This window comes from Procambarus clarkii, chromosome 75, assembly GCF_040958095.1.
Source record: "Procambarus clarkii isolate CNS0578487 chromosome 75, FALCON_Pclarkii_2.0, whole genome shotgun sequence".
Taxonomy (NCBI): Eukaryota; Metazoa; Arthropoda; class Malacostraca; order Decapoda; family Cambaridae; genus Procambarus; species Procambarus clarkii.
The window spans coordinates 24,937,637-24,962,959 of NC_091224.1; the positions used below are offsets into that span (position 1 = coordinate 24,937,637).

General features: G+C 37.3%; 2 protein-coding genes across 5 annotated transcripts; both read left to right on the plus strand.

Moving 5' to 3' along the window:
• Window positions 1-2,879: 2,879 nt before the first annotated feature.
• Window positions 2,880-5,360, plus strand: LOC123771675 (uncharacterized). Its single transcript, XM_045764313.2, has 3 exons — window positions 2,880-3,021; window positions 3,731-3,925; window positions 4,158-5,360. Exons 1-3 carry the CDS (start codon window positions 3,004-3,006, stop codon window positions 4,401-4,403), a joined length of 459 nt encoding a protein of 152 aa, XP_045620269.1. The 5' UTR covers window positions 2,880-3,003; the 3' UTR covers window positions 4,404-5,360.
• Window positions 5,361-7,193: 1,833 nt separating this feature from the next.
• Window positions 7,194-20,092, plus strand: zetaCOP (COPI coat complex subunit zeta). 4 transcript variants are annotated; one of them, XM_045764306.2, is made up of 6 exons: window positions 7,194-7,265; window positions 8,122-8,367; window positions 8,572-8,705; window positions 9,592-9,682; window positions 11,374-11,409; window positions 19,453-20,092. In XM_045764306.2, exons 1-6 carry the CDS (start codon window positions 7,251-7,253, stop codon window positions 19,498-19,500), a joined length of 570 nt encoding a protein of 189 aa, XP_045620262.1. In that variant the 5' UTR covers window positions 7,194-7,250; the 3' UTR covers window positions 19,501-20,092. The 4 variants fall into 4 exon arrangements, with proteins under 4 accessions (XP_045620262.1, XP_045620263.1, XP_069169495.1 ...); XM_069313394.1 differs by lacking the exon at window positions 7,194-7,265 and adding an exon at window positions 7,543-7,578; XM_045764307.2 differs by lacking the exon at window positions 11,374-11,409.
• The last annotated feature ends 5,231 nt before the right edge of the window (window positions 20,093-25,323 follow it).

A 25,323-nucleotide genomic window follows, 5' to 3' on the forward strand; every position in this document is an offset into this window, starting at 1 on the left:
GGTTAAGGAACACCCAACGTGGCAACATGTCCCTGCCAACCCCCTCTGATAGTCTGGAAAAGGGAAGCCTCCTTGCAGGATATGCTGGTAAAGGCAGGTTTCCCTACTCACCCACAGTAGAAAGGGGGAAAGACCATGAATAGAAACCAAATCTATTCTCAGCTAACTTAACCTGGTGCAAACTCGAGAGTCACATTGGTTTTGACTGAAGCGCATATATGGTTACTCGAGCTTTTAACAGTTATTAGAGGTTCTCAATCCATGTGTGTGCATGCGTGCGTGCGCAGACATGGGCATGTGCTAACATCAGTGCGTGTGTACCTTATTAAGAATATTTGACAAGAACCAAAATACCACGAAGCAATGGCCTCTGTTAATAGAAAACATCTCTTGTAGTAGCAACGGAGAGAAAGCAATAATCACACACAAAAAAGAAACGTCGAAGAGAAATTATCAGTAAATTGATGATGTGCTGCAGTGTTGTGGGGTGATGGGGTCCGGAAGCTGTGCTTCTCTTTTTCACTCAATTGCCTCCTAGTTTTCCTTGCACCATTTGTCCGACAGTTTCTAGCACACAATTAATTATATCACCAGAGGGCGCCAAGCTCGGAAAGACTAATATAACATGTGAGTCTGAATAAATTATTCTTAAACAAAAAATTCACTTAAACTTTCAATCGAAAAGGCCATTTTGTTCCGTTAAACTTGTTAACGGAACAGTTGTCTTCTAGACAGTTATTAAGTAAGACTACTACGCTACAATACCCCATACCGTCCCAATAACACGCCAGGATGACTCTAGCAAAGCAGATAATTAAATCATGCATTTAATTAGTATCAAATTAAATTAGATCTAGACCAAAAACATTGCTCCAAGCAACTTGCTCTGACAGGAGAGAATGCGACACTTGAAGGCCTGAACTCGCTAGTATTCAAATTAGGATTTATTGTGATTTTGGACATTATTATAAGGAGGAGAGCCAGCGTTCACCAGGATGACGGAGTGACGTGAGGCTGGTGGCTCCTGAAGCAGGCACCTCTGAGCGCCCTAAGTGTCAGCCATGACGGAGTCATGGGTCTTATGCATTACATATTGACTGCTCATCCGTTTTTTCAACTACGGGCTCACTATAGCCCGAGCTGTTTGAAACTTTTTGTTCCAGGTAGTGAATCTTGAACATCATCATCACTTTACACCTGCCGGCATGAGGCACATATGGAGCTCTGGAATTGTTGTATCCATACTCATGTGCTGGAAGATATCCACACAGTTTATACAAACTTTGTTAGAAGTGGCTAACGTGTACAACACAATCCTCTGAGAGTTTAACATTCTCCTGATAGTTTAACAAGCCTTTGCAGTTTAACATACTCTTAATATATTTTACGATGCCCTTGACATAATTAAACATGCTCTTGACATCATTAAACATGTTCTTGACATAATTTAACATGCCCTTGACATAATATAACATTATTGACATAATTTAACATATTCTTGACATAATTTAACATATTCTTGACATAAATAAACATGTTCTTGACCTAATATATGACATGTTCTTGACCCTTGACATAAGTGGGAACAAATTAATACCATTATACGTACGTTAGAGACTGGCTAAGAGTCCTAAGGGGTAAAGAAAGTTACCAGCTCCTCGTTACCTCTACCACTCTTGTGGCCTATTGCCGCACCACTGTGAAGGGGGGGGGCAGTTGTGCCCTTAGGTCATGTCATGTTGGGCGTGGGGGAGGGGGTCATGTGGGGCGCGGGGGAGGGGGTCATGTGGGGCGCGGGGGAGGGGGTCATGTGGGGCGCGGGGGATACAAGATTTACTTTACAGATCTCCATGAAAGCCAAGACTAAGCGCTGCCGTATGTGAAGACCGCTAGGCTGCGCCCTAGACATAATTAATATATGTATTGGTCGTAATAAAAATGTGATCTTTTGTTTTACATGCATAACTCTGCGCTTACATCACCTTTTATGTCATGTTGTGAGTGTTCACCAAGTTTATGTTGAGCTAATAAGTGTATATGCTGGCCTTGGTTTGTTTAATTATTTGCAATTTTAATTCTAGCGGTATATATATCTAATTAGTAATCAAATATAGCAATTAGTAATTAAACTCTCACGTCAATGTCTACTTTAAGAGCATGAAAATATGTATTATCAGTTTCATACCATTTTGAATTATATTTTGAACGACAAAATTGTATACTGCAACAATATTTTGCTTCAATGTCTGAATTACATAATTTTTGCAAAAGTTCAGTGTTTTAGAAAACTATACAAATGTGTATGATGCACCTGTTGTGCATACCTTAAACTACAGTTAATTAGCCAGTCAGTGGTCCTTATATCCTTCTTGAAGTTATCTTGAGATGATTTCGGGGCTTTAGTGTCCCCGCGGCCCGGTCTTCGACCAGGCCTCCACCCCCAGGAAGCAGCCCGTGACAACTGACTAACACCCAGGTACCTATTTTACTGCTAGGTAACAGGGGGGGGCATAGGGTGAAAGAAACTCTGCCCATTGTCTCTCGCCGGCGCCTGTGATCGAACCCAGGACCACAGGATCACAAGTCCAGCGTGCTGTCCGCTCGGCCGACCGGCTCCCTGAGACAATAAGTGGATATAAGTCAATATAAAGCAGTGAAGAATATAATAACAGTGAAGCAGTGAAGAAGAACGATGCTATAGGCGTTCCTTCTGGCTCCTTGAGAGAAAGTCTGGGTTAACACTTTCACGCTTCCCTGTGTCAATATTTTATTTTCCTCTGTTTGTCAGTCTAAATGTGCCAGTTTATATTGTAATAACTGTATTTGGTCCTTTTAAAAAATATTCTTAATACAATTAATATTATACAAATTGGAATACAAGGATAAATACTCATAGGGTGTTGATCCCCATGGTGCAGTATGGCAACCCAGGAAGAGAACTATATATAGGCGAGAGTGTGTGAGAAGTTCAGTGTACCGGAGAAGCTGTAGTGTGCAGGTGTAATGAAGATCTCTCTAGTGGTAAGTTATTATATTTGTTCTCTGTGTTCTTTACAGACGAAGAACACAAACTCATCCGTTAGATTAATATAGACGAACTTGAGTGTTATTGCTCAAACATATTCATTTTGTCACAGGTTATTTTCAGTGATTACTTTTAGCTATATAATCATATTAGATGTTGTTTTACTTATAACTTCCCAAGAGTTTAAGATAGAACCATAATAAAGCTAACTTGTGTAACTAGTTACTTTTAAAAATAATTTTGAAAAATGTAGGATGTGTCCTTATTTAATATACAGCCTCTGTACCTACAACTGTACTATTATTACATGCGAATAAACGTTTTATTATTACATTATTATTGAGGGCAAAGTTAAGTTGCCTTGCTGGAGTGTCTAGAAAAGTAGGGAATTTTAGTTCTTACCTCCATGGTTCAGCCCCTGAGCCCATTATGTGCCTCTGTAACCCTTTCATCTACGCCCCACACGATGGGGTATGAGGTGCATAATAAATTAACTAAACTAACTTGCCTCATGTTAGGATATTAATGCATCTTGAAGCACAAGACTCGCCCTCCTGACTTCATTCATGTTATCACTAGGCAGATAACATTTCGTATAAACATTTGTATTGTTAACTATACCCTGCAATCCTTCATATAGAACAGGGTAACATCACAGTGTTGTGTATCTAGGCTTGTTAATAATAAATAACGTTGACTGGGAAGGTTTGTGTGGTGGCGTGCGTGGTGGCGGGCGGGCAGGGGCGGCCCCAGGCAGGAGGCTACAAGCAGCCTGAGGGATACTTCCAGTACGTCAACGTTCCCGGTCACAAAGAATACGAGTTTGGTTGGAATAGAGGCAACCCTCACCATTATATATCCCGCTTCGAGCAGGCCAAGGACCACCGCTTCCGCACTAGGGTAAGTTGAGTTCAGTTATTCTTCCAGTTTTGCACATCTGCTAATTCGCTATTGCTCTATATTCCTGATTACATTAATCGTATCACCAATTTTAATTAATACTATCCTCTCCCTTCTCATGGTTTGTTTTTTTCTAAGCTTTTTAACATTTATTATGCAATAAATTAAGAGATAAAAGATCTAATAATTAGCTTGAATTGAAGCCCTTAACCAGAAGCCGTGATATACACAGGTGAAGTGGTCTGACACATACGACGGGTACGGCGAGCACTACTGGGAGTATAACCATGGCCCAAAATACCCCGAACACGACGTTTACAAAGGTCCGGAACCCGCCTATGGGCCCCCAGAACCCGTCTACGGACCTGTGGAGCCTGCCTACGGACCTCCGAAGGGATACCCATCCGAGAACATACCAGTAATTATTTCCTCACCGCGTGAAATCCAGGAAGGATCTTACTCCTCTCCGCGGGAGTAAGAACAGGATATTATAAACACCTTACCAAACTTTCCTTACCTCCCATTCTCCCTCGGCCATCCACCGCACGAGTTGCATCCATTGACGACACTGCGGCGACACTTTGGAGTTTTACAGACGACAGGTCTCCAATTATTATTCCTAAATGCCAAATGTTTGTAAAAATAAATAATTCCACGTTTGCCCATCCCACCCTCTTATGTATGGTATGATTTACTAGTCGAGGAGGCCTGTAAGAGGGCAGGGCTCGCTGTCGTCTGGCTAGAGGCTACTGGACTTCGATTCATGGTGGAGCTTCGCTTCGCTCAAGGAATGGATGCCCTGACACGACCGCCCACTTAAGCCCTCGATTTACTCTCATAGTCACAATATACTATCATAGACACGTCACAGCCACGACATACCCTTACAACATACCCGCTACGACTCGTGTAACAGATGATTGATAAAGATTAAGCCACCCAAAAGGTGGCACGGGCATGAATTGGACACAGTAAGTGGAGGCTGTTTAAAGCCATTACCAGTAGCTGATACTGTAAATCTGTGGATGAATGGGGTCATCATGGTCGCTCATCCAACAAACCCACCTTCATACCTGTGGTTGACGCACAAGCCTCTGCAGTGCACCACTCAAAAATTATCTTTTCCTCCCCCTGAACACTCACGCCCACGCCCAAAATCCACCCTTAAACACCCTACATTATAGTCTAAGACTGATAACACGCAAATATGCTTTTGAGAAGACACCACAGTTAGCTAGAAGTATTTATATTTATAACTCCTTGAATTATTTTGGGGAGTTAACTTGTATCTCATTCACATGATTTACCTTAAGTATATATTACTGTAAGTATGTCTTGTGTTTGTTAGTTTATACGTATTGAAAGTGTTATTGTTGAATATTGTTAAACTATTATTTCGTAGTACTTAATTTTTATATTAAAATTATTGAAAGCATTTACTGTGTTCTCTTAACCAGCCTGACAATATAATAATATAATTGTTTATTTTGGTAGGAGTTTCTCCTATTACTGAGTTACTGAATATGACAAAGGGTGAGATCACGAGGCTTCTCTATTTTTCTTATGTTTTTCTTCACTTGAAAAGAAAGTTTAAAAATTACCTGCAAAATTCATTTGATTATGACTTGACGCTAAGGATATTCAGTTGACTCTTATTATCATCAGAGGCACAGTTCAAGTGAATACAAATTTTTGAGCAGCCGGGGGTGAGGTGACGGTCGTGCCCCTCACTTATGGACCAATAGGCCCATTAGCTTACCAACTGACATCAAGATGATTAAATTAAAATTATACTATACGAGTAAGAAGACCGCGAACTTGCCTGAATTACCTGAGGCGCCACTAACACTATTGGCCTCGACGAGAACAGGAAGCCGGCGGCTTGTCAAAGGTACTCCCATTTGCCCTGATGAGATTTTCAAGGTGGATTTTAAAGTTCGACAGAATTTTGGCATGTATGGCTTCAGCGGGTAGGCGGTTCCACAGGTTTATAATCCTGTGGGTGAAAAAGCATCTCCTGTTTTTAATCCTTCAGAGTGGCTTCTTGATCTTGAAACGGTTAATTGCTTATGAAAAACTTTCCTATGCCAAACAAACCCCCTTGAAAGAGATCAAGGAACATATAGTCTCGACACAACCAAATCATCACCAGAGATATCCTGACAAACAACAGCAAAATAATTAACAGATACAGCGATTATAGAAGATTGGCGAGCCATTTCACATAAAACAAACCCAGCTATCAACAGCCAGTTAACACCGCTGTCCCTCCACTTGCTATCCAGAACTAATACTACACTACTTTCGATTGTCTATACAAGTGATGGATGGTCACGGAACTCTCATGCTTCCACAAAAAAAAGTTGAATGATTGACAGTTGAGAGGCGGGTCGAAAGAGCAGAGCTCAACCCCCGCAAGCACAACTAGGTAAATACAGGTTCCACGACCATCTGTAAACACTATACATGAACAGAGGAGGACTCAGCAGAAGTAGATTTACATAAGTACTGTGAGATAGACAACAGATCAATATTTACCTGAGGGCCACCAACACTGTTGGCCTCGATGGGGACAGGAAGCCGGAGGCTTGGGTCAAAGGTCCCCCCTCTTGACAAACAGTTCAATGCTAAGTCATAATTATTGCAGTTCAAAATCCAGTTGGGAAAAAATCCCCAAGAACAATGGCCTTTGACAAGCCACGAGATTCCTGTTCTCGCCGAGAACACAGTAAGAAATGAAGAGTTACAAACATAATGTTGGATTTATAAATAACGCTAAGTACATAAAATACCTAAAGCCACTAATACGTATAGCTTTTCGGGCAAGGTGTAGGGAAAAACACTTAGACTGAAACGTAATAGTAATTGGGATTAAAGTATAAAGTGTTAAAAAAGGAATAACAAAAAGAAAAAAGGGGGGGGGGGGGAAGACAAGGCACGAGTAGGTAAGCACTGTTAGGTAAAAGCAATAGCCTATTGTGAGCCAATAGCTCTATTAATAGGAGGCTACTACAAATAATGTTTATATATATTTATGCGTGCTAATTATACACTGAAAATGCTTTAAATATATCTTTAAATAAATGTTTGTGTGGAAGACGTGTCAGTGGCGCTATTTATACACGCCTTATAAAATCGCATTAATTTTGCTTCAATATTTAATTAAAAGCCAACTTTAATTTTTCTTAACAATAAACAAATATAAGGTACTATCTTACATAAAATAAATGTAAATTATTTTAAGGATTTTAGTTGATTAAAGTACATTGTTTAATGTTGACGAGACCCTGATATAGTGGCCACAGTAGTGAGGAGAAACGTCAACATGTCGGGGCTGCTGGTAAGGTCGCCGGGGTGTTCCTGCTCTCATACTTGTTCTTCCTTCTCTCTCACCCTTGACTCAATTACTTAGGCTGGACGGTAGAGCGACGGTCTCGCTTCATGCAGGTCGGCGTTCAATCCCCGACCGTCCAAGTGGTTGGGCACAATTCCTCTCCCCCGTCCCATCCCCAAATCCTTATCCTGACCCCTTCCCTGTGCTATATAGTCGTAATGGCTTGGTGCTTCCCCCTGAAAACTCCCTCCCTCTCTCACCCTTGACACGCTTCCTGTAGGCCTACCTGTAGGCCTACATGTATATTATCTTGGCTTTGGTAGGCTCGGCTTGTAGAAGTTGTGTATACTTTTTATATGTTCAATTACCCCTGGCAGGTGCCACATCTTGCTACACCAGTTTATCTTTTAGTAACGTTACTGTGCTGTTGTGGTACGTTATGTTACTGCTGCTTCTTTACTGTTCTGTTATGGTATTTGACTACTATTGCAGCACTTAGTTACTGGGATTGTCTCAAAGCTCTCAAAATGTTCTCTCTAGAAAGGAGACGAGAGAAGTATCAAATAATGTAATCATGGACGGTACTGGAGGGCCAGGTTCCAAATTTGCAGTCAAATAACTTATTGGAGTGAACGATATGAAAGGAAATACAGTATATAACATTCATTTACAGTATTGGATTAATATAACATGGTAATTTGTTAGACATTGAGATTCATGCAACCCTGGTTGTTTAATGAGTTAACTTTGTCATTGCCTTTCATATTATTTACCTTGGAATTTGTATATTTCTTTTAAGTGTACAGGTATTTCCACATTCATACCTTGCATCAGTCTCAAGTTTTTTTTTCTGTTTCCCCAGGAACCAACCTTATATATTATCAAAGGAATTGCCATTCTTGACAATGATGGAAACCGTCTCCTGGCAAAATACTATGACCCAAATGTGTTTCCATCTGTAAAAGAAGAAAAGAAATTTGAGAAAAACTTGTTTCAGAAGACACACCGGGCTAATGCTGAGGTCATCATGCTGGATCGGTTAACTTGCGTTTATCGTTCCAATGTTGATCTCTTCTTTTATGTTATGGGGTTGTCACATGAAAATGAGGTACGTTTCATATGGGATCTTTGTACAGGATAATGTTTTATTTGCTAGTTACATGAAAATGAAATATACTGTAGATTGAATATGGGACAATTATTTTTAGTGGGGTCATAAATAAATGAGGTTGGTGATAATTCTTTTAGCATCTCTTGAGTACAGTATTACGATAACATTAAGTAATTTAGAAATAAATTTTCATCTTTTCAGTTGATCCTTGTGTCAGTTTTGAGTTGTCTCTATGATTCTGTTTCTGCAATACTGAGAAAAAATGTGGAGAAACGCACTTTATTAGACAACCTTGATATCATCATGTTAGCACTGGATGAAATTTGTGATGGAGGGTGAGTTAAAAATTTAAAATTATTGGTAAAAAATTTACATAGAGCAATTTATTGCTTGCTTTTATTAATAGTGGGGCAACTCATGCTTTCACTACATATCTGGTAAATTTTAAATGTGGCTGAATTCTGTGTATTTTAATATACAACATACAGTATTTAAAATATATATCATGGGTTTGCAATTTTTGAATTTTTCAAGTGTATTAAAGTATCAAAATTCATAGATCCAGAACTTGCTACACAACCCCTCCCATATGAACATTGTGAGAATACCCATTTTGCCACGTGAGAAGTCTCATGTGACTTGGGGATTGCTGAAATTTCAGGTACAAGTTGTTCCATATCAAACTTATTCCATACCAAAATTATTCATAAGTTGCTCCTAATGAAATTTAACTTTGTCCTAACCAGAATGCTCGTACATGAAATACACTGTACAGGAAAGTAATGTATCATTTTTAAATTAACTCCTGTCTGGATTTTTTTTTTATCCTGAATACCTGTAAATGTCTAAAATAAATGTGACCTAGTTATTTCTCACACTTGCAATGTTTTTACATAATTTGTTTATAATTTTTTGCATAATTGTACCTCCGAACTATTCGAAACTTTATTATATTTAAAATCTACTGGAAAATGGTAGGAGTACAGTGTTTAGTAATAATGTTCTTGTATTTGTGCTTTATTTAAAGAAGACTGGAAAAGAAGTCTTTTTACTGATTTGAATGCATTTCTATTTGTTTCCATATAACCTAATGTATGATTTGCAGAAATTCAATTTCCACAAGGTTTTCCCATAATGCAGCTCTTATGCAAATGAGTGGCTACTGTACACATACTGTATAATATAGACAGAAGATGATTAATTACATTATCCCTTCCACAGTGTTCCACTGGAGACAGATCCTCAGGTAGTGAGTCAACGAGTTGCTCTCAGGCTGGAAGAAAGTCCATTCAATGACCAGACAGTAACTCAGGTCAGTTTGCTGCATTTTGCTGTTGTAATGTAACAGTAGTTGCTATGTGTAGCTTCTTAAAATGGTTGAGCAACCAGAATTTAAAAGTTGGATAGATATGAAGTCTGACAATGTCTAATGCTGTAGTTTACATAAATCTTTTGACAAAAAATGATTGGAAAAGTGTAGATTATTAATTTTTAGTCTAATGGAATCTGAAGATTTCCTGTACTGACCACTTTTGCTTCTAATGCATTAGCTTCATGTTAGCATTTGCATACATTCATTTTTAACACTTTACCAGTTAACACTTGTGCATTTTGTTTGTACAGTTGCTTGTACATGTCTTTCATGTTACATTGCTGGTTTTATATGATGAAGTTGCTTGCTTCAGTATTTGAGTACTTTTCCTCTTTAAAATGGCTGGCTTTGTATGTTGATTACAAAACTAATATATATATTATATATATATATATATATATATATATATAATATATATATATATATATATATATATATTTATATATGTAATATATAATATGGCAGCAGGTTTCCATTTATACATGTTTTAGTGAATATAACTGCATATTCTGTATTGATTATTTCTTGTTTAGGGCTTCTATCCCTCTGACTAGTGCTCTTGCATCTTGATTTAATTGGAAGAGGATTTCTCCAAATGTTATCTTTGTTCGAGGTAAACTAAAAGAATAATTAACTGTAGAATATATTGCGCTAATTATTAATTTACATGTTTCGAACCTACATGGTTCATTCTCAAATGATGGGACTGTACTGGGCATATTGGATTTATATCATTAGGGAGGTCAGGTACATAATACAAATAGGTGAGAAGAATGGCATAGAGGGGGGAAGAATAAGGCATAAATGGGGACGAAATGAGTGGAAAAAGGGAGGAAGCACGTACAAAAATTAATCTGGTATAGTGGGCATGGCGTTTTGATCAGTGTCGTCTACGTTGGCATCGTCGTATTCCGGTCTTGTTCTTACTCTCATGGTGGGAAGAGTGAATAGTTCCTTTATTTGGGTATTTATTTGGATTAGGCTTTTGTATGAAGGCCTTCAAGAATTTGTAATCTTCTTACATCCTGAGTTTTGTCTGATGCTAGAATCTTTATTAAACATTAATTTATATACTGTGTACAGTATATATATTAGATATATATTTATTTATATATTTTATTTATTTACTTATTTATTTCTATATACAGTATTTATTTATTTATTTATTTGTGTGTATATATATATATATATATGTATATATATATATATATATATATATATATATATATATATATATATATATATATATATATATATATATATATATATAATAATAATATTTTATACTGTATATATGTGTATATATATATATACTGTATATATGTATACAGTATGTATACATACTGTGGATGGATGTATACAGTATATATATACTTGTTTTTTAATGTATAGGTATTGGACATCAATTTTGTTTATGGATCCTTTACAGATTATCAAGGTAGGAATTGCGATGTACTGCTTTGTAAATATTAATTTTTCAAGTGATGATGGGCTGCATGTAATGACTTAAATGCTCCCTGTATACTGTATTTGTATACTGTTTGCATGAAAAGATGCAATATCTGCTTTATAGTAATGGGTCATGCAAGAAAGGATTACCTATTAATGGTGATATTAATTTGTTGGTTCAGCAAGTGCGGCAGAAACTCGAGACCACAACTGGTGCGGTAAGTGTTAGTGACAAGTACATGGGTTTGGTGGTTGATTTTTATATTGGTGTCTGTGGTATATACACTGTGAGCTAGTTACTTTTGAAAGTATTCAGACATCTGTCTTTTAATTTTGTATCATTCTCTTTTCACTGCAATAGAACAGGTGCACAAAACCTTTTGGTGACTCACTAATTGCATTAGCTTTTCTGTATAATGTTTTCCAGTCTCTCTCTTCTATCTTTCTATTCGCTTTATCTATCTTTCCTGTCTCCAACTCATCCTCCTATTTACATAGTGCTTTTTGTAACTATGTTGACTAGCATACATATTTACCTGAATTTACCTGAGGGCCACTAATACTAGTTGCCTTGATGAGAACAGGAAGCAGGAGGTTTGTCAAAGGTCCTCCCCTCCCCCCCATTTGCCCTGATGATCTTTTCCAGCTGTATTTTAAACCCCAACAGTTTTGGTGTTGACATCTTGGGCAGGTCGGCGGTTATATTGATGTAATGGATAATTTGTGGAATTTGGTACTATTCACTTTATAAGTCTGGGGAAAATAAAGCAAAACAACTTTAACATTCCTAGGCCTAGTATAGCATATATATGTACTGTATTAGGCCTAGGATGGTTAAGTTAGGTTCAGTTTTATTAGCAAAATAAATACAAAACTGTTTCTAGTTTGTCAAAGTTCAGTAGTACCAAATTATACTTTCTAATTGTCTTATGTCAGTATATGTATGATGGTCCGCATAGTTACAAAAAGCACTGTCTACACAGGAGGATGGTCTGCTCTCTCTCTTTTTATATCTATCTCTATCTCTCGATTTCTCTCTCTCAAATCTTCCTTTGTCCTGCAATTTGCACACTTTTGTGTCTTTGTCCTGCAGTTCGTTCTTCTACTGTTACTTCAACTTTTCCCCATTTATGCCTCCCTTCTAAGTCTCACACTTCATCAACATTTGGTTCTCTTATATTTCTATATTTGTTCTTTAATTCACGTACAGTACAGTATAAATTGTCAACCAATATTCACACGACTGTTTCCCTCCACCATTGATCACGGAGATCAGACCATTGAAAGTTTTCAGTTCAATCAAATTCAAATAAAATTAAAACAAATATATGTCAATATCTGATTGTCTAGGTAATGATACATAGAACCCTTAACACTTTCGCGCTCTCGGCGCTCAAAAAAAAACAATACCCCAGATGCTTTCGGCACTTCGCGCGCCTACGCGGTAAGACCGAAAAAGTGTACACTCTTTTGACTGTCCTGACAATAATTGAAGGCGCACATATTTAAATTTGGTATCACTGTTCGCAATGAAATTGTCTATAAGAGCATACCTATAAAATGCCGCCCAAGCATAAGGAGTATCAACACCAAATAAAAAACTATGCAGATTACTCGCCGAGAGCACCAAACAGCAACAAAATGTTTCCACTCTCTTAATGGTTGCGAAGCCTACAGTTGTCCTACATCGCTAATTTTGGTATCATTGGAATCGCAATAAAATTCTCTACACGGACATATGCATATGAATGTTTAATATAGGTAATTGCCCACCCGCAAGAGTGTGTGAAGTGGAGAGTAGTTAGCCGCGAGCGCACTGGCGAAAACACGGGGGGGAAATCATGCTTGGAAAGTTTATACGTTTCCTGACCCTACTTTTCTATGTACGTATTTCTTTTTTATACCAATGTGTTCGCAATAAAATTTTCTATAAGATGAACTGTATAACATTTGTATAAAGCATGTGTAAGAGAAGCGCCAAATATAGAACCACATCGCTCAGTATGCGTTCGCGGCAGAAACGAACGCATTGTTTTCGTTCGTTTGATGTTTGTCATGTTTATACTTGTTGAAACATTTTATAATTTGTATGATAGTGATCGCAGTAAAATTCCCTACACAGACATATACATAACACATACAAATATTTCTCACGTGTTGGATATATCAACGGCTAAAGGGAACCCACTGCCACACGCTCGCCACACCCCCAAACATACTTTGTGTATTTTTTTTTTTACTCATAGAAGTTTATGTGATATAATATTCATTCTGGTACCAAAAATTCGCAAATAAATTCTCTACAAAACAAAAGTATCCCCATCCATTTCGGTTAAAAAATGGAATTTATAGAAATATTTTTTCGATGGACGAGAAAAGTAGGCTGTTATGCGGAATCGTAAGAAAAAACAGCGACGAGTTATCTCTAATCTAAAGCGCGAAAGTGTTAACTTGATTTTTTTTATATCCAGTATGCCAGAACCGTATTGCAGAAAGTCTTTGAAAAATTATTATAAGCATTCCTTTGCATGTAAGCTAATTATGCCCCTGGCAATCCTCTGCTGGTATTCATTCTCGCCATTTGTTTTACCTGTTGCCTGTTTCTTTGATGGTCGTTTCCACGTAATGAGTCAGATTTAGTGTGCTAATTTTACACATGATGGAGGGACCGTTGTAATTGGTTCATTTTTATATTTTTGCTCTTGTGCATATTTTCCATTAATCTGGTTGTTGCTTTACTAATGAAATTAACAAGGTGAAACTGCATTGAGGTTGTGTGTGTGTTGTACATAAATCCTGAGAGCTTATGCAGTCACCCCACTGCTGTATAGTTCGGTGACTTGGCCCAGTTTTCTGATAGCACAATCTAATTTTATGTCCACATTGATACCACTTTGAAGTTGCTTATTGTGAAAAATTCACGCAAGTGCAGTGTGCATGGCATTACACAGTATTTACTCGATTCATTCAAATTTTGAAATATTTATTTATGCATAACTGGGTGACTGTTATGACTGGGTGTTAGTCAGCTGTCATGGGCTGCTTCCTGGGGATGGAGGCCTGGTCGAGTATCGGGCCTGCGGGGACACTAAAGCCCCGAAATCATCTCAAGATAACCTCAAGATAACAAGTATATAATTCTAAAAACAGAATACAGCATATGATATAATAATATAAAGTTCATTAAAATGGTGACAGCTTTATGAAGATTAACTAAATATTGCACTATTCAATGAAAGTTTAGACATTAATAATGTAAACCTAATTAAAATTGTAATCTAATATTGTATATTTATGCCATATATTTTTCAATTTCCCTAAATAACAGCGAGTTGTTGCACACTGAGCATTTAGGCACTCTTACCAATATTACAATTAAATATAGTATGACTTGTTCAGTTATTTTGTAAACAAAATTAATTTTGTATTATAGTATTGAAATGAAAGTACAAATGTATTAAATATTAGTGAGCAGGAATTACATGGTGTCAATAATAACTTGACTGAACTCACGTGGATGCTCACAGTAATAAGTTTTCTATGACAGCCATCGAGAGTCTTGCAGCATTCATTAAGAAATGGGTTTGTTTCACCATTTACATGTTTTTGGAACATAGTGAATTTTAAACAGAGTACCACAGACTTCCATATTGTGTGTGCTGAGAGTTTCAATACACACAAAAGACTGATAAATAGAATGCAGAATTTCTTGTTCATCATTTGAATGCATTGTAGAGTGTTGTGTTAAAGCAAGAGCACGCTGTGAACACTGAACATCAATATGTATGATTTAAGCTTTATAACTTGGTACTATGCAGTGGTATTGCCATTGGTAATCTTAATGTACAGTAATTAATTGTTTTGAATTTATAACTATTTTTACAGTGGAAGCCTATGAGACAGATCAAATGAGAGAGAGTAAATGTGAGAGAAAATGAGAATGAATATTGAATTAATCAATGTACTGTACTATAAACAGCATGTAAATAAACAAACAAAACAAATGGACAAATAGGACAAATGTAAAACAGAACCCAGCATGTTCTATAAATTCACAAAAAACATATTGGAAGTGAAAAACAAAATCCAAACACTGAAAATGGGAGACAGACTCGGATGCTGAAAAAGAAATGCAGTATGTGAAATACTAAATTATAAAGTTCCAAAGTGTGTTCATGCAAAGTGAGATTTTTGGAGAACCAGTCACAATAAAGACTTTGAAACACAACATAAAAGTACCTAGAAGTGTCAAAAGATGAGGTAGAAAAATTGCTCAATGGATTAGACTGAAACAAAGTAGAGTAGTTGGGCCAGATGAGCCTCACTTTGGGTTGTTATGGAAGGCATATCAGATTAGTACCTTAGCACTTTGGGAGGAGTGTGTACACAATGATGGTGTATAACTGGAAGGAGTGTGTACAATGGTGTATGACTGGGAGGAGTGTGTGTGTACACAATGGTGTATGACTGGGAGGAGTGTGTGTGTACACAATGGTGTATGACTGGGAGGAGTGTGTGTGTAATGGTGTATGACTGGGAGAGGATTGTGTGTGTGCACAACACTTTCATGTAGCATTGGTTATTGTATGCACTATTAAAGCATCATGCATTGTACAGGATAAAATGTGATTTAAACAGCATAATTAAGCTTTGATTGTATTTGGTAGTAAGGTTAGTTTTACCTCCAACTTATGAATAAATAACGGGGTATTGTTAATCCATGCAAAACTTCTCTCTCTTACAATGGAAGGATGGGCTGGTATGCGTCTGTAGTGGTGCACAGTTATGCGACACTGCTGGCTACAGTAGTTCCAAATGTATCTAATAAATCATACCATCAATTTACATTGGTGCACAGTATTTGACTTGTCATTTTGAGGCAAGTGTATTGTTGTGAGCTCGAGTGATCGTGTAATCATTAATGTTAAATACATTACAATAAGGAAAGTTTCTGTGCTAGGGTTTTTATTCAGCAAACTTGATAATAATGTACAAAAGCACATTTCAAGTACAGTACTGTATTTTTTGTTGGGTATTCATAATTGTATTGTAAAGTCTCTCATTATCTAGCTACATTAGTTCACTTCCTACAGGTGTATCCACAAGTACCAATATTACAGAAATTGGCAGTCATTAACATAGTTCTAACACATTTATTAATTGTAATGGAATAAGATAAATCACAGTGCGTGTGTTTGCATGATTTCCTTTCAGTGACTGCGAGGGGTAAGATAGCATCTCCTGGTGCATTAATTACTCCTCCCCAACATTGTTTTCATCATATTTCGTTTTAAAGTTGTGGATGGAATTGGCTTTGACAACTTCTTCCTTCAGTACATTCCACATGCCTACTACCCATACAGGGAACGAGAATTTCTTTACATCTCCAGCTCAATTGCATGTCCAGCTTCCACGGATGCCACTTTGTTCTACCTCTTTTTAATTTAAATAGGCTTCCTTTATCCAGTTTATCTATTTCAATCAAGATCTTGTACGTAGTTATCAGATCCCTTTTGTTTCTGCTTTCCTCTAAGGTTCTGAGGCCGAGTTTTCTCAACCTGTCTGTATAGCTGAGACCTCTCTATTCTAGTGCACATCTGGATGCAAACCTCTGAAGTTTCTCAAGTTTCTGTTTATGCTTCACAAGATGTGAAGCTGGAGCTGCATACTAAAGTAATGGTCTCACATAGGTAATGTGTGTGACCTTAAAAGACTCATTGTTTAGATTCTTAAATGACCTTATGTTTGCTTACTTCCCATATGCTGCTGATGTTATCCAATTTACATGAGCTTCTAGTGTTAATGTTGGGATTAGTGTAAGTCTGTTCCTAGGTCTTTATCTTATTTCTTGTAATTAGCTAAGTGTAGTTACAGGATGAGAGCTACGCTCATAGTGTCCCGTCTTCCCAGTTCTCTTCTTTGTACAGTATAACGCTTTGAAACTACTGACGGTTTTGGCCTCCACCACTTCTCACTTTGCTTGTTTCAACTGTCTACCACTCTGCAAAAGACAACTTTCTAATATTTTTTCAACACCTTTGTTTCTTTAGCTTGAATCTGTGCCCTCTTGTTCGTGAAGTTGCTGGTTTCAGGAATTCCTCTTTGTTAATTTGGTCGATTCCTGTTAGTATTTTGTAAGTAGTGATCATATCACACCTCTTTTATCTTCTAGTTTTGGCATGTTTAACGCCTCTAGTCTCTCATCGTAACTCTGTTTTTCAGTTCTAGAAGCCATTTTGTAGCGTGCTGTTGTATCTTTCCAGTTTATTTATGGGCTTCTTGGGATTTGGACATGATACAACTGCTGCATAATCCAATTTTGGTCTTGCAACTGTCATGAACAGTTTCTTTAGTATTTCACATCCATATAATTAAAAAACAAGTCTGAAGTTGGAAAGCGATGCATACGCTCCTCTCACAATGTTCTTTGTGGTTCTCTGGCGATAGCTTACTATACAAAACCACTCCTAGGTCTCGTTCTTTATTAGAGTTCTGTAATTTATAAGTTGTGTGTGGTCTATTTTCTCCAATTCCACATTCCATAACTTGGTATTGTATTCACATTGAATTCCATTTGCCACTTGATGCTCTAAGCACTTATTTTATCTAGATCAATTTGAGGGGCATTGCAATTGTCTGCATCTTCTATCTTCCCCAGTATCTTAGCATCATCCGCAAACATGTTCTTATAATTTTGTCTTCTTCTGGTAGATTGTTTATGTAGATGATGAACATTACTGGTGCATGAACTGAACCCTGTGGTATTCTGCTAGTGACACTCCTCCAGTCAGATACATTGTCTAATTACTGCCCTCATTTGTCGGTTAAAAAATTTGTCATCGATGTCATAAGTCTCTGTCACCCCTCCAGCATGTTCGTTTCCAGAACAGCCTCTTGTGTGGGACAACCCAACCACCACTTTCCTGTAGTATCTCTGTGGCTCTATCATAAAAACTAAGTAGATTTGTTACACAGGATCTTCCTGTTCGAAAACCATACTGTCTGTCCGTCATTATGTCATTACTCTCTAGGTGTTCAACCCATTTGGCTTTAACTATTGTTTCTAGTGTTTTGACTACCACACTTGCCTATAATTTAGAGGTTCCTTTCGACTACCATTTTTATAAATTGGTACTGTACTATGTTTGCCTTTTTCCATATATCTGCTAAGATTCTTGTGCACAAAGATGTCTGGAATATTAATTGGAGTGGAATGCTCAGCTCAGTTGCATATTCTTGCAGCACCCAAGATGAAACTCAAAGTCCAATTGCTTTATTTCTTTCTAACCCCTCGAGTAAATTTTTCACTTCGTCTTGAGATACCTCTATGTATTTTATGGCATGCTCTGTAAAGTGGTATTGCGTCCAGCTCTCTGAAATCCTCATTTTGTACAAATACACTTTGGAACTGTTCATTTAGCATTTCACACATTACTTTTTCATTCTCAGTAGTCCTGTTTCACGTTCTCAATCTCTGGTTTTTATATTTTACATCCAGCCTGCTTTTAATGAATTTATAGAAAAGGCCTGGATCTGTTTTACATTTGTCTGCTGTACCTTTTTCAAAGTTCCTTTTCTGCGTCTCTCCTCACTGCTGTGTAATTGTTTCTTGCTTGCTTGTAGTGCTGGTATGTTTGTGGGTTGGACCTCTTCCTATATTGACCCCATTTTTTTTTGTCTTTTCCTCTTTGGCCCTCTCACAATTTCTGTTGAACCAATCCTGTTTTCTGGTCCTAGATCTCTGTTTTGGTATGAATGTTTGTATGCCTTCATTGTATACATATATTGCAAAATTTGGCATACATCTCATTTACTTCTTTGGAAAGACTTGTTGCTAAGCAATTAAACTCCTTAAAGAATTTTCTAAGTTTCCCGTAGTGTCCTCTCTTGGAATCAAGTTTTATCAACTGTTTCATTGTCTCCATTCTTTCCCGAGATTATATTGCAAAGCATTTGTGTGTGTGTGTGTGTGTGTGTGTAGGTGTGATGGGCGTTGAAGGAGTTTGGTTTGTGGTATTTGTATGTGTTTAGCCAATTTTTAATTACTGTAGTTGTTAATTTTGTTATATCTGCTCTTCAAGCTTTCCTTGTCAGTTATTTGTTTGTATTATGCTCATGCTTGTTCATTTTCAGGAAGAAAAATCCTTGTGCCAAATATTATACAGTAGTAATTTTTATAACAAATTCACCATTTACAAAGCCAGCTTGGTTCAATATTGTACATAAGGGAAAACGTTAATTGGATGCATTATCTTATGCAGGTGTTGCAGTCAGCTCGTGAGCAGCTCAAGTGGTCATTACTCAAGTGATCAACTAATGCCACTTGTGTTTGTGGAGTGGCACTTTTGGGTTTGGCTTCTTAATGAAGTTTATGAAAAGTTTATATCAAGATACATTTGTCTTGTATGTTGAAAAGGAATACAAAAAGATACATTAATAGAAATTGGCTTGTTTAGCAAGAATTTATTTCTATAATTTGGTTTTATTAAGATATTCATATAACCAAGATAGATGTTACTTTTCTTGTTGCCGAATATAAAGTATTCTGAACAAGGTTTGTTTAAAGTTTTTTGTTATGATTCAGTTTACAGCTTCTTAAAATTATCTTTTGTAATAGAAGTATTTGCTCTATAGATTATTTTGTTATATATACTGTATACAGATTTCCATGTTCTGAATTTAAGGATATTAAAGTAAAACCCTTTTACATGTACGTGAATGTCTTGAGCGAGTTACGATTAATTTATTTTTGTAATCCCAATGAGTAGTACAGAAACATTGCAAGAAGCAGCAAAGTGTTAAGGGTGTTATATCCAGCATGGTACATAAATATTTTTTTTTTAGTGGAAAATAAAGATTATCCATTTATCACTTTATTTCAAATAAATTAGCCTGTTGTAAGCATTGTATTTTTATATCACTTGCATGGGTGCTACAGTTCCACCAATATAAGACTATTTTCTCTGAATTTTCTGTCAAAGTTTTCATAATGGCATCTCGTGTTTTGAATTGGGAGCAAGAGTTGAGAGAGAGAGATAGATGATCATATGTTTCCGTACGCTAGCCGAGTACAGTGTACCAATGGCTGATGATATGCAAAGTTTTTAATATAGTTAATGGATAAATATTGCTAAATATATGGTATTCATCATGATTCATGATTCTTTTGCACAACCCCTCCTCCAGTACACATTATTAGCTGCTGCTTATTTGCCTCATACAAACCATATGCCAACCTTGGTCACACTCCAACCCCCATACTTACTAACACTCAACCACCACCAATAATATGTTCACCCCAGCATCGAAACACATGAACACTGATATAATCACAACTTACAAGATACTAAGGGGAATAGATAAGGTGGATAAGGATAGCTTCTTTAGAGAGAAAGTAGGACAAGACACAAGTGGAAGCTGGAAGTGAAAATGAGTCGAAGGTATGTAAGAAAGTACTCGTACCATCTACAGGTACTGTAGTTAACAAGTAGAATGCTCTAAAAGAGGTAGTTGTGGAAGCTACCGCCATCCACAACTTTAAAGCCTGATTCGACAAAGAATTTGAAAGTCAGTAGTTAGGTTGTAATGCAACAGGTAGAAGGCTAGTAGGTTGGGTATAAAGAGCTAGACCTCACTTCCCCGTACACACTGATAGGCAAGTACAGTACTGCATATCCCACGTTAACCTAAATTATATGCTTGCTCTCACCCACTAACTGCATGCCCACACCACTAATTGTATGCCTACATAGATTAGATATTTACCCATTGCCTGGAAGAATTAGATGCAAAGAAACCTGTGGAACCAGAGCTTAACATTGATGTTGAAAGGCAGCAAACAATATGTAACTCTTTAATTAAGGTTTGTCATGTGTCATTAACAAATGGGGGGGAAAATTCTCAAATTCAAAAAACTACAAATAGGTGTCCATATTCAAGAAATAGAGAAATGAGGCCTTAAATTTTACCTGTCACTAACATGTATCCATCTTGTATATTGGGGGAGGGCTAACCCTGAGTAGAGTTTATTGATTGGGCACCATTCAGCCCTTTTCACCTCTGTACCCAACAGAATTGCTCCTTATTGTCCAAATTGTATTGTCCCTCATATCCTTGTTGAATGTCCTGACTTCCAGGACAAGCGTGTGTCTTGCTTTCTGACCGTCCCTCGCAGCCGCTTGTCCCCTCGATAGAATTCTTGGTGAACTGGATGCTTTTGATACCGTTTGCTTTATGCGTTTGTTTTCGTATTGGCATCTTTGGTGATATTTAGCGCACTCTGATTATACCGCACATTTGATGGTGCTACGTAGCCTTCCCGGTTTGGTGCCTTCTTTTGATAATTAATTACTTACTATTATATTTAGTTTCTTATTCTTGGACATGCCATCTCTTAATTGTAATGACATTTTCTGGTTTCCAGAGAATTATGCTTGTCAGGAAGTAAGACAACCCAACCCCAGTACCCCTCTCGTGTATCTCACCAATTCCACTGGTGAGATACACTGAGGGGTATAATTTTGTTGGATTCTCAACCATATTGGAGTTATTACCTTGAATGAACATGTAGATGCCTCTGCTAAGGATGCAATTCATACTTGCAACATTTCCTGGAAAGTATTCCTTATTCAGTTTTCTACCTGGACATTCATGCAACAATAGGCAGATTTCTTGGGTTGGCATTGCAGGTAATAAACTGTGTTCTTTTAAAAGTGACCTTTTCCCTTGGCTATCCTCCTGCCACCATAATAGGCACTGGGAAATGACTTTGGCTAGGTTGCATGTTGGGCACACCTGCCTAACTTGATTGAACAACATCCTGCTCCCTTTTCTCCAAACTGCATTGTCCCATATATAGTCATTCACCTTGTAGCTTGCCCCAATTTTTGGCATGATCAAGTGTCTTGTTTTCCTGATGTTCTTAAGGGTCGTTTGTCCCTGATGAAGATTGATGAAGATTAAGTCACCCAAAAGGTGGCACGGGCATGAATAGCCCGTAGGTGGTGGCCCTTTTGAGCCATCACCAGTATCAATAGATGATACTGGAGATCTGTGGAGGTGCGGCTGCACCCTGCGTGACAGGAGATGTCTCCCGTGGTTTGTCCCTCTTTAGAAAACTGGGTGAATCTGTTACCTTTGGTATTGTTTACCATGTGTCCTCCTGTTCTCATATAGCCCAGTCGATAGAGCTATGGTCTCCCACCCGTGGGGTCCACAGTTCGCGACCCATACAGTCCAGGTGAATGGAAGGAGAATGTTGTATGGAAGAATGAGGATATATTCTCATTCTTCAAATGTGCAGAGGATGATGAAAAACCAGTAGTAGCAAATACTTTGCAAATGGATAGAGGCAGACTGGTAGAAAACCTCCTTTTAAAGCCTAATTCACAATAAACATTACACATGCTTGCTAGGGATATTCCTACGTGGGCCCTAAGCCTCTGGCTGGCCCACTAAGTGTTCAATGTTTGTTTTACTTGGGCGGAGTATGAGTATTATGACTCGTATGGTCGCTTCAGTATTTTGTCCCATGTGTTTAACAACAACTGCTCTGTTGAATCTAAGTTGAAATCTTAATGGGTTTGTAACCTTGCACTGTGTTAGATAATGTTCCAGTGGTCTGTCGGGCATTTCTCCACAGTGCTGACATTTTGTCTCATCTTCTGGAACCTATAAGCCTATTTCCCATGCACTGCTTGCTACTGATGTTACACAAAGCTTTCTTATTGCAACTACCTTGTGTAGCTTTTGGGAAACATTGGCCTCGCGGCCCAGTCTCCTACCATGCCATCCAGTTGGTCATTTGGTCAACAAGGCTGTTGGATGCAGCTGCTCGCAGCCTGGTGTATGAATCACACCTGGTTGATCAGGTATTCTTTGAGGGGGGGGGGGGTTGTCAGGTTCTCTCGAACACTGATAGGCCATCCAGTTATGTTCCTTACATGTAGCAAGAGTGTTGAAAAGTCTTGGCCTCTTGATGTTGATAAAGTTCTTCCTCGGCGTACCTATTGCACCTCAGCTTTTCAACGGGGATCATGGCATTTTGCACATCCTGCTATGCCTACTGGTCTCGTGTTATATTATTTGTGTGTTCAGATATCCAATCCCTCTAATATCTTCCATGTGTAGATTATTATGTATCTCTCACCTGCGCTCTAGAGAATACAGATTTAGAACTTTTAATCGGTCCCAGTAATTAAGGTGACTTGTAGAGTGGATTCTAGCAGTAAAGGATCTTTGAATGCTCTCTAGGTCAACAATTTCTCTGGCTCTGAATGGGGCTGTTAGAGAGCAACAATATTCCACCCTAGTGAGCACTATTGTCTTGAAAAGTATCATTGGTATGGCATCCCTTGTTTGAAAGGTCCTTGTTATCCAACCTGTCATTTTTCTTACGACATTTGATTGCCGAAACTAAGTGGCAGTTACATAGACTGGAGCAAAAACAAGTATCTAGTAAAATAAGACGATGCAACAGCAATTGCCAGTGAAAAGATTACGTGAAGGTAGAGAAATTATAGCAAACTACCAAGTGAAGATACAATGAATATAGGAAAAGTTGATTTCTCTCAGGATGGTTACTAAGTTGGTAATCCAGACGCTAATAAATTTGTATAAAATACTAACTCTAATTAAACACACCAGTCATGTCTGTGAAGCACTTTATGCATATTAACTTTAGTGTTTAACAACAAATTGAATTCTTCCTATAAGGAAACAGTACTGATTTCAATGGAAAAATTCCGTTTGCAACTTTTTCCATCACTGTACTAGTTCGCTTTTGTTCTACAGGCCATACTAAATTGATTTCGTACGAGTCTTTTTCAATGAACAGCAAGACCATTAGCAAGTCTGTTTATCGAGGTGGACTAAACTTAATTTATATTATGACTGGAAATAATTTTGACGTGAATTTTAAAGGGTGTTAATATTTAATAGATTAAGTTTTCTGCCGAGATTTATTTTCTGTTTGATTTGTTGTGGTAATATGAGTACTCACAGGATCTTGTTTATTATTGTAAAAAGTATGAAACTTCCTACTTTGGCTATTACAAACTAAAGCAGCTGAGAACAAATTAATATAATGTCTTCAGTAGCCAAGTGAATAAGAGTAATCATTTAAATTCTAAATCATCATAGTTGGTCAATTTAAATCTTGCACAGCAGACACTATTAACGTCATACCCAAAGTTGAGTTCTTACTTGTTCCCACGTTGATTTGTTTAAAACATAACATGATTTTGAAAGGGAACTACGCACAAATGCAACCATACCTTCTCCAGATTAACAAAAATTGTGAAATATTTAATTTACTTTGCATTAAAATTAGAATTTATAATGAAACATTACTGTTAATTACTTAGAACATTTATAATGAAATATACTATTTATATTCAGTCTTAAGTGTTCAATAATTATAAAATTCAAAATTCATGTTATTTAAATAAGTAAAATCAAGGTAAAAGATATGTTAATTATCCATCACTATACTAGATCAAAAATTTAAGAAATCGTCACTATACTACATAACAAAATTTAAGAAATCAAACTACTGTACTTCACCTGCCTTACAGTACTATAAACACACACTTGATGGTATGTTCCTTGTACACATACTGTATGGTCAAAGTAATAAACAAATAATTAGCATAAAAAGTAACTCGAAACCAATGAGAAGTAATATAAACAAAATCTCTCGCAAATAGTCACTTATTCACCAAAGCCAATATGCAAGTCGTCATACAGAATGGATGGCAAGTTGGTCTGCCGAGGTGCTAAGACATAGTTCGGTGCACGCCTTCATGAAGGCAATTCCTCACCTAATAGCAAACTATCTACATGGGAACATGTTTCACTTTAGGTTCTGGTACCACACAAACATCCTGCAAATCAACTTAAAATTGCCATAATAGTAATAATAGATTTTGGTATTGTAATACAGAACTAAGTAATTGTAATTACCCAAGTGTAGTTACAGTATGAGCTACGCTCATGGTGTCACATCTTCCCAGCACTGTCATATAACGCCATATTGTAATCAGGCTAGTTTTGTTTTTTTGTCTGTGGTCACTGATAGGTAAGCACAGCAGATAGTCTTGTCTAACAAAACTGACAAATTTAACAAGACAAAA

Coding starts and splice junctions, on each gene's coding strand:
- LOC123771675 (XM_045764313.2), top strand. Junction 3,926..4,157: donor ACCACCGCTTCCGCACTAGG/GTAAGTTGAGTT, acceptor TGATATACACAG/GTGAAGTGGTCTGACACATA.
- zetaCOP (XM_069313394.1), top strand. CDS start 7,558: ATGTATATTATCTTGGCTTTG. Junction 7,579..8,121: donor TGTATATTATCTTGGCTTTG/GTAGGCTCGGCT, acceptor CTGTTTCCCCAG/GAACCAACCTTATATATTAT. Junction 9,683..11,373: donor ATGACCAGACAGTAACTCAG/GTCAGTTTGCTG, acceptor TTGTTGGTTCAG/CAAGTGCGGCAGAAACTCGA.